Consider the following 12500-nt stretch of genomic DNA (forward strand, 5'->3'; position numbering starts at 1 on the left):
CATCAGACACTGCCTGGCCCAGTTCTGTTCCTCATCTTGTGCTGCTCATAAATCTAATCACGTGGTTTGGAAGGACTCGGGTTCCCTTCCTCATTACTCTTGAAGGTGAAAAGTTTCTACCGTGTTTTTTTGTGTTATCTTTTGTGTTTTTCTTTTCGTCTGTAATCTCTCTCTCTCTCTCTCTCTCTCTCTCTCTCTCTCTCTCTCTCTCTCTCTCTCTCTCTCTCTCTCTCTCTCTCTCGTCTGTTGTATTTCTTTTCTCTTTTTTTGAGTTTTGTCTGTTTTTTCTAATATTTTTTCACGATCCGCGCCTTTTTTTTTATTAATATATTTGATTTCTTATACAAGAGATGCACCGGCCAAGAGTGTTTTCATTCCATATACTTGCAGCATTGAAATACAGAGAAGAATTAACTTTACACGCACCAAACCAGACATTTCCAGTGCATCCTATTTGATTTTACAAGGCAGCGACTCAATACTATTCCCAGAAGCTAAATATTAAGAAATTACATGTATTTCCTTTTATTCCCTACTACTAATACAATGCTCAGATATTTTCTTAGGGACCAGATATTGAGAAGCTACGTGTATTTTTCTTCCTGCTAATAATATAACATTCACACAGTCGTTGTTTCAGGGACCAAATATTAAGAAATTGTATGTATTTTTTTTATTCCTTACTACTAATACAATACTCAAAGATAGACATTTTCTTAGGGACCAAATATTGAGAAGCTACGAGTATTTTTCTTATTCTCTACCACTAGTACAACATTCTCAAATATCAATAAACTACATGTATTTATTTTATTCCCTACTACTAATGCAATACTCAAAGAGACAGACATATTAACTCTACCTAATAATAGTACACGTTTTTTATTCACCTCCTATTACATTTCACAAGGCAGTCATTGCGTAGCTTTCCTGACCCTTAGATAACAAGGTAATGCATATTTCCATTCTATTACATCCTGTTCATTTTCCATAACAACTTCGCGGTAGGTAGACGAACACATTTCTTTCTTTACCTCTCATTATATTTTACAAACCAGTCGTTACGTACCATTTCTGACCATTAGATAATAAGGTTGTGAATATTTCCATTTTGTTACACCTTGCTTATTTTTTTTATCATAACTGTGAGGTAGGTAGACGAATTAACTTTACATGCAACACGGCAAATATTTCTCGTGCGTCCTGTCACATTTCACAAGACAGTAATTACAGTACGTGCCATTTCTGAGAACCAGTAAATATCAGCATACTAGATCGCTTTAAGTCCCTGGCATCACTAAATGGAAACACGACCAACAAATTGAAAGATAATAACACGTTTTCACCCCTACAATTACAACATTCGAGAAAAGAGAAAGATAAATTAACTTCCTCACTGCACCCTATTAAATTTTACAAGCCGGCGACTCATTAGCATCTCTACAACCTTACATTCACATCCTATGCCCCACTGCCTTCCTCTCTTCCTCACTCACTCACCTGTAATCACTTCGCACTCACTCACGGCTCACCTGGATCGTGTTAGCGAGGCACGGTGGGTTGCACGGGAGGTTGCACGGGACTTAGCGAGCCTCCCATTAACCTGTCTTCGTGATGGGCTGCGTGTGTATCACTGGCTTGGTTCATTAGCGTGAGCACCTCCAGACACTCACGGTACAGATGGAACACGCTAACGCCGCTTCCCCCGTCAGCTTGTGTTGGTACCTTGGAGTTCCGCAAGGTGAATATTTTGGCCTCCGCTGATTGGCCTCCTCTTTTTTTTTTTTTTTTTCATTTATACCATGTGGGCTTTTCACGGAAATTTATGGGCTAAAGGGGATACTTTTTAGGATACCTCCTATCTAAAAGCCCACCCGCTAGGAGACCGTTGCCCCGAGTGAGGAAGCCCAACCTACACTCGGACCGTGGACAGGATTCAAACTCGTGCGCTTGGAGACCCCTCGGACCCCAAAGCACGCATGGTTCCACTGTACCACGGCGGCCCCATGTGGCAATCTCGTCACTGCTCCCAACCCCTTCAATACTGGGACACATCTTTACCTTGAGATTTGTGTACGATTAGACTATTTTATTTGCATTAGGACGGGTCTATGGAGGTCAGAAGATAAATGGCCAGAGTCCTCACTATTTTAATCACTTGCATGAGTTTCTGAAGCTGTATAAAATCACCAAAATAGTAAGCAGAATGAATATGGAAACGCGTCATGGTACGGAAGGCGTTAAATATTCTTCCCACATAACATTGCTTCTCTTATCAGCTCTTTAGGTCATTAGGTGTTCCACAAGGTGAATCTTTTGGCCTCCCCTGATTTCCTCGGTTAGGTGAGGTCCCAGGAAGAGCCTTGAGAGAGAGAGAGAGAGAGAGAGAGAGAGAGAGAGAGAGAGAGAGTGTGTGTAGGGTGTGGTATAGTCTATATTTAGAACAGTTTGATGCAAAAGATAAACGGAATTTTAGTTTACGTATCTAGACAGTAATTATAGGCCTTCCAGAGAGAGAGAGAGAGAGAGAGAGAGAGAGAGAGAGAGAGAGAGAGAGAGAGAAACAGAGACCTTGGAAATGCCCAGAGGTTCTAGTCCTTGGTATACTTCTTGGCTAATGTATGGAGGAGGAGGAGGAGGAGGAGGAGGAGGAGGAGGAGGAGGAGCGGCCTCCTCCTCTCCTCCTCCTCCTCCTCCTCCTCCTCCTCCTCCTCCTCCTCCTCCTCCTCCTCCTCCTCCTCCTCCTCCTCCTCCTCCTGCTCCTCCCCTTTTGCCTCCTTATCTCCTTCATCTAGTTGCTCTTCTTACCTTCATAACACACACACACACACACACACACAGTAAGTACAAACATGCATATATAAATACATACTTAACTGCAAGCACTACCATTACGCATACATATACATACCTAAACACACACACACACACACACACACACACACACACACACACACACACACACACACACACACACACACACACACACACACACACACACACACACACACACACACACACACACACACACACACACACACACACACACACACACACAATTCCTTATAACCTCCACCGTTTCTTGTGTGTTTATTAGTCTAGCCTCGTTACCGATCGACGCTTACCTGAGCTGACCTAATTAACTTACCTGAGAGAGAGAGAGAGAGAGAGAGAGAGAGAGAGAGAGAGAGAGAGAGAGATAGTAATCTTAGTAATTCTTTATACCTGTCCCTCTAAATGAATAATGAGATAGGGGTTGACCAGGTGAGTCCAGGTGAGTGATGTACCCCTATAGGCCTTAATTAGGAGCTGACTCACCCTGGCGGACAGGTAAGGCAGCAGTAGTCATTGTGAATGTCTCTATTACTCATCTCCCTCGCGTCTCATGTCTGAATGAAGAGAGAGAGAGAGAGAGAGAGAGAGAGAGAGAGAGAGAGAGAGAGAGAGAGAGAGAGAGATAAACAATGTCTCGTAATAAGCCACACAATACTAAGTGTGTGTTTGTACAGGTGTTTGCTTACCCATACTTGTCTTACGCCTGCCTGATTTTGGCCGCCATCTTGGACACGTGACCTCGACCCTCTTTACACACACACACACACACACACACACACACACACACACACACACACACACACACAAACACACACAGTTCCATATTCCTTCCGGTCCCCCCCACCCTATTTCTCACCCCCCTAATTTCTCTCTCTCTCTCTCTCTCTCTCTCTCTCTCTCTCTCTCTCTCTCTCGCAGGTGCTCAAACATATGCCAGATGAAGGAAAAGTCTATTTGTTTTAGTGTGTGTGTGTGTGTGTGTGTGTGTGTGTGTGTGTGTGTGTGTGTGTGTGTGTGTGTGTGTGTGTGTGTGTGTGTGTGTGTGTGTGTGTGTGTGTTGTGTCGTGTTTTTTATTCATTTAATTATCAATTTTATATTAACGAGTTGCTCTTGTTTATATATATGAAGATACGTACTAAACTTGATTTGTGATAAATGTCGTTGTTTTTTTAATATGATTTATGATTACTAAACCGAGACAACATATTTTGGAAACTTAGGCATACATAGATTCACATTAAAAGTTGCACAATTTCATGGCAACACTTTGATAGAGAAGCTTTCTTTGCAGGGAATTTGATACGAAAAGATATGATTCTAGCGAAGATAACCATTTGAAACCTTAGCTTTTCATCCTCTCTTACCCGTATCCTCCCACTCCTCTCCGCCCCTTCCTACCTCTATACTCCAACCCAATGCAACCAGGGGACAACTTCTCACTTCTACCAGCTTTCTTCCTGGAGTACTTCGCTTAAAGGGGGGATAAATTTGCAAATAATAGCATGGCATCACCCTCAGCTTCGCCACTTCCTCACGAAACCTCAGCTTGCGTTACGTGTGTTGCTCATCGCCGGCACCTTGAAACACGATTCCTTCTTGTATCATGAATAATTACCCGTGTATTCATAATTAAAAAAAATTGATGATTCTAATAAGAGAACTGCATCATTGAGCCAAACCAGCACTCAAGATACTGTATTGTACCCCGGCAAGAGAGAGAGAGAGAGAGAGAGAGAGAGAGAGAGAGAGAGAGAGAGAGAGAGAGAGAGAGAGAGAACACAACTCTTTACAACCATCCATCCATCCATTAGACCAATAAGATGCACACAAAACCCAGAAACGCTCATGATTAGAAAGAATCACGAACACACACACACACACACACACACACACACACACACAAAAACCTTTTCATCTACCAATCAGAAAGCACCTTTAAGAAAACCCTGCATTCTTATTGGTTCCTAGGATTTCAGAGACCTGGGGTACGGTGGGTGGGTGTTTGGGGAGGGGACGGGTAGTGGAGAGATGGTAGGTCACGTGATACAGGGTCAGGTGTTGAAACAAGTGAACATCATAGCCAGCGTGCGCATCCCCGACCTCCTGCCGCCTCTCTTACTTTCACTCACCGACCGAAGGAAAGTCGCTTAATTTTTCACTCAAGTCAGTCTCCTTTCACTTACTCCCGGACGAAACTTTTTGGTACAGTTGTGATTTTTTTTTCTTTTTAGTTTTTTTTTTTTTTATTGTTTACTCAACATTTTTCGGCTTTTTTACTCTTTTATTTTTATTTTTTCTTTTTCTTTTTTGTTTTGTGGTTTTTCTCTTCTTCGTGTCTCTCTCTCTCTCTCTCTCTCTCTCTCTCTCTCTCTCTCTCTCTCTCTCTCTCTCTCTCTCTCTCTCTCTCTCTCTCTCTCTCTCTCTTTATTTTGTCTTTTATTATCCATCTCTTTGTCTCACTTTTCTCTTTCTTTTTCTCTTTTTCTCGTTTGCTTAATCTTCTCTTTTTATCTCTCTTTCTTCTTCCTCCTTATCATCAATCCTTCTCTTCCTCCTTATTCATATCTCTCTCTTTTCATCATTATTGTCAACCTGTCATTCTATTTCATTCTCTCTCTCTCTCTCTCTCTCTCTCTCTCTCTCTCTCTCTTGTAAACGAAAAGGTATCAAATTGCTCTCCCTTTAACTTTTCTCTTCTCTTTTCTATCGCTGTTTCTTCATTTCTTTCTTCATCGTTTCGTCTTTCTGTTTATCACATCTTCTCTCCCATGTTCATCTTTTCCTTCTTTTCCTATTTGTTGTCTTCTTTTCTCTTCCATTCGTTACCTATTTCTCCTTTCTTCTACTTTATCATATTTTTAATCTTTCTTTCCTTTTCCCCCTTTTTTTTTCTTTTAGTTTCTCTGCTTTTCTATTTATTTCATATTTCTCTTCTCATTCGGTTTTCTTCCACTACTATTTCTCCTTCCTTGACCGTCATTCATTACCCTATGCATTCCGGTCCTACCTTTCCCTTTCCCTTTTAACCTTCCCTTCCCTTCCTTTACCTTCCCTTCCCTTCCCTTCCCTTTCCTTCCTTCCCCTCGGCTGAGACACCTGGGGGAACACGGCACACCTCAGCTTACCTGGCAACGTGGAATAATTAACCTCGTCACCAGCCTCTCACCTGAACATTCCCCCCTCCTTTCCCTCCTACTCCTCCCTCTCTTCCGTCTCTCCCATCTTCTGCTGTCTCGGTTTTGTAATACGTGGTGGTGGTGGTGGTGGTGGTGGTGGTGGTGGTGGTGATGGATAGGAAGAAATTAAAGAAATGAGAGAAAAGAGATAGGAAAGGAAGATCGTAAGGTTATGGCGAAGGGAAGAGAAGAAAGCAGACGAGAATGAGTAATAATAGTAGTAGTAGTAGTAGTAGTAGTAGTAGGAAATAGGAAAGAAAAAATGAGAGACGTGAAGGAAAATAGTAAGGTATGTGTAGATGAAGAATTAGTGGCCTGGAGCATGAGCGTGCAGTCTGGCTGTTTACTGTCTTGTCGCTCGTGCCGCTGAACCCCCAGTAAAGTGCCTGTGTCGTCCAGTGAAACGCTACATACCGCTGGACTTTACTGTACCCGATCGTGTGGCCGGGCTTAAGCTAATGGAGAAGGGAAAAGGAGGAAGACGGCTAGGAGAGAAGGTAGAGGGGCGCTGGGCTGGGCTAGGGAGAAGGGGAGGCCAAGGAAGTGGCGGGGCGGAGTGGCACCATCCGCGCGCCGCCACCATCGCGCGGCAGCTCAGAAGTGCTCGTGGCGTGGCGTGGTGCGCACCTTGACTACCCGTGTGGCGACTCCGGCGTGACCACCACGACTCTTCCTCTCACTCCCTGCGCTCCCTCTAGCAGTTCGTACGTGAAGGAGTGTTGACATATCTTCACTTCTCACCTGAAGGAATACTTTTAACCTGTCACTCTATTCCCATTCCTATTCCCACCTGTCTCTACCTCCCTCTGCCATTCCCGTCAGTCCGCGGAATACCCAGCCAACCCTAAACAAGCGCAAGGAGTGCCTCTCATGTGGTGCCTAGTGAGAGTAAGGACGTGAGCTGCAACTTAGTGCCAGTGCAACCCTCAGAGCCGTGACTAGTGCCAGGGAGCCAGGAAGGATAACAAGGGGAAGTGAGACTGCGTGTGAGATGATGTGCCGTGGTGTGTGGGCGCTGGGTGCGCTGTGGGCGTGGGCGGTGGTGCTGCTGGTGATGGTGCCTCACGCCCACACTCAGGAGAGGCATATTCGCTACGTGAGAGCGGATGAGCTAAGAGGTGAGTGTTTTTTTGTAGTTCGTGTGTGTGTGTGTGTGTGTGTGTGTTCTGAAGCCGTTTCGAGGCCCCATTTTACTTTCAATAAGCTATAGTTGAAGGTACACGGATTTTCAAGAATTCTATCACGATTGTAATGAAAGATCAACAAGAATTCTATGTTACTAAGAGATGAGACAGTCTTGAGAACCCAGCTAATCATTTCTAAGGCCTTTGAAAACTGTTGTATCGAGAGAGCAAAGCGTTTCAGAATACGTGCTTCTGTCTTTGTTTATCTTCCCCACCACGCTCTCTCTCTCTCTCTCTCTCTCTCTCTCTCTCTCTCTCGTAGACCTTTCCCTTTCACACCTCTCCTCTCCCTGACTCTCTCTTTCAATACTCAGGTGCAAACCCTCTCATTTTTACACCTTTAACCTCCGTGTTTGGTCTCAGGTCGTAACACAGGTGAGGGGGAGAGGAGTGTGGGTGGTAAGGGGTGGCAGGGAGAGTAAGAGAGTGTGGGAATGGGAATAGGGGGAAAATAATGGGTAATGTGGTCTTGTTAATGGAAGGTATGGGTCTGAATGGGTGGCTGGGTTACCTGTGTTGAGATGGATGGATGCACCTCACCTGCTCTCGTTTAATTAGTGGCTTTCCCTACCTGTGTGTGATTAGTGTATGATTGTCTGCCTACCTTTCTCTCTCTCTCTCTCTCTCTCTTTGTGTGTGTTTGTGTACGTGTTGTGTACGTGTTGCTTCTCTCTCTCTCTCTCTCTCTCTCTCTCTCTCTCTCTCTCTCTCTCTCTCTCTCTCTCTCTCTCTCTCTCTCTCTCTCTCTCTCTCTCTCTCTCTCTCTCTCTCTCTCTCTCTCTCTCTCTCTCTCTCTCTCTCTCTCTCTCTCTCTCTCTCTCTCTCTCTCTCTCTCTCTCTCTCTCTCTCTCTCTCTCTCTCTCTCTCTCTCTCTCTCTCTCTCTCTCTCTCTCTCTCTCTCTCTCTCTCTCTCTCTCTCTCTCTCTCTCTCATCTCTTTAGTTCTATTTTTCTAACGTGACTTGGCACTTTCTTTCTTCCTTCCCCTGTTCCCGAGGTAATTTTTCCCATTTTTCCTCTTTCTTCCTTTTCTTCCTCTTTGTGTTCTCTTCCGCGTGTCTATTTATTGCCCTACTTCCCATTCTTCCATTCCTTCCCTTTTACTTTCATCCGTTAAGTCTTCTTCCTTTGTACGTAATTCCCTTTTCTTAACATTCCTTCTCTCTCTCATCTCTCCAATCCCTTCTTTATTCCTTTTTCTCTCTCTCCTTGTTGTCCTTCGGTTTAATCTAATAAGCAAATCATCTATAAACATTTTCTCCTCCTCTTTTTTTCTCTTAATCCTCCTTGTAATCCTATCATTTCTCCGTCTTAATCCTTTATCAAAAGAATCAGAGCACGCAAATCTTATACTTTCACCCACACAGACGACATATAACAAGGGAGCATCGGTAATCGTGTGGCATTAGGTGCGTTCAGGGGTGAGAGAGGCAGAGACGGAGACCAAAGAGAGAGTTTTATGTTTTCAGTCATTTAAATGTTTATAATGCGTCTGAGATTGTAAGAAAAGGGAAGTTAGGTTTGAAATATACGTAGGGAATTAATGCGGTTCCTCTTGTTAAGTGTACGAGTGTTTTGGTTTCTCTAGTTAGTAAGAGAGAGAGAGAGTTTTTAAGTATTTGGTTATTTGAGATGTGTGTGAGTGAGATTGTTAAATTGAAGTAAGGACAGGTTTATTCATCTTTTCTTTTTTATCTATCATTGTTAACTGAGGTAAGAAAAGGTTTATTCATCCTTCTATCTTTTCTACTTTCATTCTTTTCTATATCTATCATCAATAAACAACAATCTGTCCTATCTTTATACTTATGATCTCTCTATATTTAACTGTACCTTAACCCTTTCAGTACTAAGACATGTTTTCATATTTATTATATATACTATTTGAGGATTTTGTACAGCTTCAGAAACTTGTGTGGGGATTTGAATAATGAAGACTGTACATCAATCTTTTGACCTACATAGATTCTTTCTAATATAGATATAATCGTCTAATTATACCCAAAACTAATGGTAAGAATGCGGCGCAGTACTGATGAGGTTAAGTTTCTATCTTCACGTATTCTGCTCTCTTTTCTTCCTTCATTCCTTTACCTACCACAATAAACACTGTATCTTTCTCTGACTGCTCTCCAACTTCATATACATTCACACTTTCTTCTCATTTTTTTATCCTTTTTTTTTTCTATGCCCAGTGTCAGGTTTGTTCATGGGCTGTGTGCTGTGAAGTGACCTGAGGGGCGGCACGCGACAATGATGTGGTTAAATGTACTGATGTAGCGACGTGCGTGGAGAGTGAACGGGGGAAAAAAGTGACTGGAAAGTGTGAAGGGAATGCGGTTACGTGTTGGTCTGGTAGGCTTGCCAGGGCTGCAGAGTGGAACCTGGGGATTGTAAACGAAAGGGCGGTACACTCTGGAACTCCCCACCTGCTTCTGTATATCCTGCGTAAGACTCCATGGTAAAAGTTACTCGTAGACACTCTGGATTTCCCACCTGATTTTGTATATCTTACCACTCGATATTCTTGGACATTCAAACTCCCTGCTTAGTTTCTTTATATCCTGCTTACGATTTGAACTAAGGATGGTAAAAGAAGGCATTGTTTTACTCTGAAACTTACTGCCTTCTGTATATTCCCCAGCTTGCCACTTGAATTAGAGGAGGTAAAAAGAAGGCAACGCACACTCTATTAAACTCTGAAACTCCCTGCCTGTTTCTATATATCCTGCTTGCAACTTGTGCTAGAGGTGGTGAAAAACAGGCACACTGGTACACTATGGAACTCCCTACCTGCTTCTTTATATCTTCTTACTTACGTTTTGAGCTAGAGGTGGTATAAGAGAAGGCAAGGCAATTTCTGGTATACTCTGAAACTCCCTGTTTGCTTCTGTATATCCTGCTTACAACTTGAACTAGTGACGGTAAAGGAAAGCAAGATCTCTGGTAAAGCGGAACTCCCTGCCTTTCCACATCAATTGTTTAGAGATGGAGGTTTTAAGAAATCATTAAATTTTATATAACTTTTCACTACTTTCTCTAAGGACTGGCATTTTCAGTGGGCTCTTTTTTTATAGCCCTTTTGTCGCCCTAAGCCAGTGTCCACTCGTACATAAAAGAGACTGTAGAGTTGAGAATGGGAAGGTAGAAGAGAGAGAGAGTTAGATTATATGAGAGACGTGTGTCCATTAAACGCTTTGTTCTCTCACTAGACACAAACTAGAGGCAAACAAACATGCCCGAAGGATGCGTATAGAAGTAGAAAGACCAAAGACATTTAGAGCATGAAAATATCAAAGTATTGTGCTTAGAATATCGATGGAGGATGAGCATAGGAGCAGAAAGACTGAAGTACCGAGGAAAGTGAAGAGACTAAAGTAGATACTCATGATATTGAAAAAGGGGGAGCATAAGAGTAAAAAGAGGTTAACTGCATACATGAATAGCACTTTAAACGCTCACGATGTAAATGAAGGATAAGCATAGGAGCAGAAAGACTGAAGTAACGAGAAAAGTGAAGAAAATAAACTACAGATGTTTAGAATATTGACAAAGGCGAAGCATAAGAGTAAAAAGAGGTGAACTGCATACTTTAACAGCACTTTAAACACTATGCAAATGAAGGATAAGCATAGGCGTAGAAATGTTTAAGAACCGAGGAAAGTGAAGAAACTAAACTACAGATGCTTTTAATATGGTCAAAGAATGAGCATAAGAATAGAAAGGAGTGAATTACATACGCGAACTGTATATTAATATTGACAAAGCCATAGTATAGGAGTAGAAAGGCCGAAGAACCGAGGAACATGAAAGTAGCCGAGTGTAGCAGCGGTTCGCAATGATACCGGAGGCGAGGAGGAACCGTACACCATTACGAAACGTGACGCGTCTATGTATGAGCGGCTTCAAATGAACACACACGCTAAACTAATGCATAAGACCGCTAAGTAGAACACGGAAGTAAAATATCGGTGTAACCTGGAACAATACATCACGTGTCTGGGATTACCATGTTACTTGTGTGTTAAGGGTGATGAATGGCGGGTGTTTGGAGGTGTACAGTATGTTGCAGGGATCTACTGTGCTGGGGAAGCATTGGTACACTTGTTTGGTTGGGTTAAGAGTGATGAAGTGTATTTTTGTATGTTGCAAGGACATATCAATACACTCGTGGACAGAAAGAACTCTATATCCATTCCTCATGTTATTTTGTTTATTTATTTATTTTATGTAAGAGGGAACACCGGCCAAAAACAAAAAAATGGTTAGGTTAGATTTAGTTAGAAAAATATTAGTACACTCGTATGCAGAAAACACCATATTTAGCATTTATGTAAGTTAGCTAAGGTTTGGTTACTTTAGATTAGGATGGAGAATGATTAGTATTTTGTGGTTGTAAATGGATGTGCATATTGGAAATTTCAGCCTTCATTATTCCAGATTGTTTTGAAGGCGTGTTTGTCAAATTATGGAATGCTGTGTGTTGTTCAGAAGAGTGTCTCAACAAGAAAGACCAGTTATAAAGGTATATATGTACTTCAGATTAGGTTACGTGAAGGATAAAGTACGATATATTGAAATGATTTAAATAGATACTGAAATAGAAACCTGATGGAACTGTACGTGGAAGAGAAGTCAATTTGAGCCATCGAAATAATAACAGAAAGAATTAAAAGGAAAATATGAAAACATCCTTAGCTTGAAGACGGACAAATACACAACAGAAGAAAATAAATATAACATCATTAGTATGAGAGAGAGAGAGAGAGAGAGAGAGAGAGAGAGAGAGAGAGAGAGAGAAAAAAAAATACCAGTAAATATTTGAGTGAACATATCAAAAGGGCAATGAGGCGTAACTTCAACTTGCAGTGAATAAATAAACAAATAAATAAAATCCTAATAACTCTTAGTGATTTAAGATACCAGGTGACAGAATAATTGAGGTGCCAGTTGGGAATGTGAGGTAAAAGCCAAATTTAGTCCATTGATGCGAGTAATTAATGGAAAAAATAAGAGTTAATGGCTCGTAAAGATAAGAGATTAACTCCCTTTGTTTTTGGTGGTGGTGGTGGCGGTGGTGGTGGTGGTGGTGGTGGTGGTGGTGGTGGAAGATGCAAAGGGTGAAGATGTATGGTGAATGGGAAGAGAAGATGGAATAGGGAAGACTCTATCCTGTATTTTTCCTCTTTATTCTCTCTCTCTCTCTCTCTCTCTCTCTCTCTCTCTCTCTCTCTCTGCTCTTCCTTTTTGCCTTCACTTTCTTCTGCTATTCCTCCTCCTTCCCAAAATTTAATCCTCCCTTTCT

General features: G+C 42.1%; 1 protein-coding gene across 2 annotated transcripts in view; it reads left to right on the top strand.

The window, feature by feature from the left end:
- The first annotated feature begins 6590 nt into the window (after nt 1-6590).
- Nucleotides 6591-12500, top strand: part of LOC123510693 (U-scoloptoxin(16)-Er10a-like) — a 40506-nt gene continuing 34596 nt past the window's right edge. Inside the window, exons 1-2 of one of the 2 annotated variants that reach the window (XM_045266016.1) lie at nt 6609-6716; nt 6835-7130. In XM_045266016.1, the coding sequence (XP_045121951.1) occupies nt 7004-7130 (127 nt within the window). In that variant the 5' untranslated portion in view covers nt 6609-6716; nt 6835-7003. Of the gene's footprint in view, nt 7131-12500 lie in introns of both variants that reach the window. The other variant, XM_045266014.1, reaches the window with a different exon arrangement.

The sequence above is a fragment of the Portunus trituberculatus genome, chromosome 30 (assembly GCF_017591435.1).
Source record: "Portunus trituberculatus isolate SZX2019 chromosome 30, ASM1759143v1, whole genome shotgun sequence".
NCBI lineage: Eukaryota > Metazoa > Arthropoda > Malacostraca > Decapoda > Portunidae > Portunus > Portunus trituberculatus.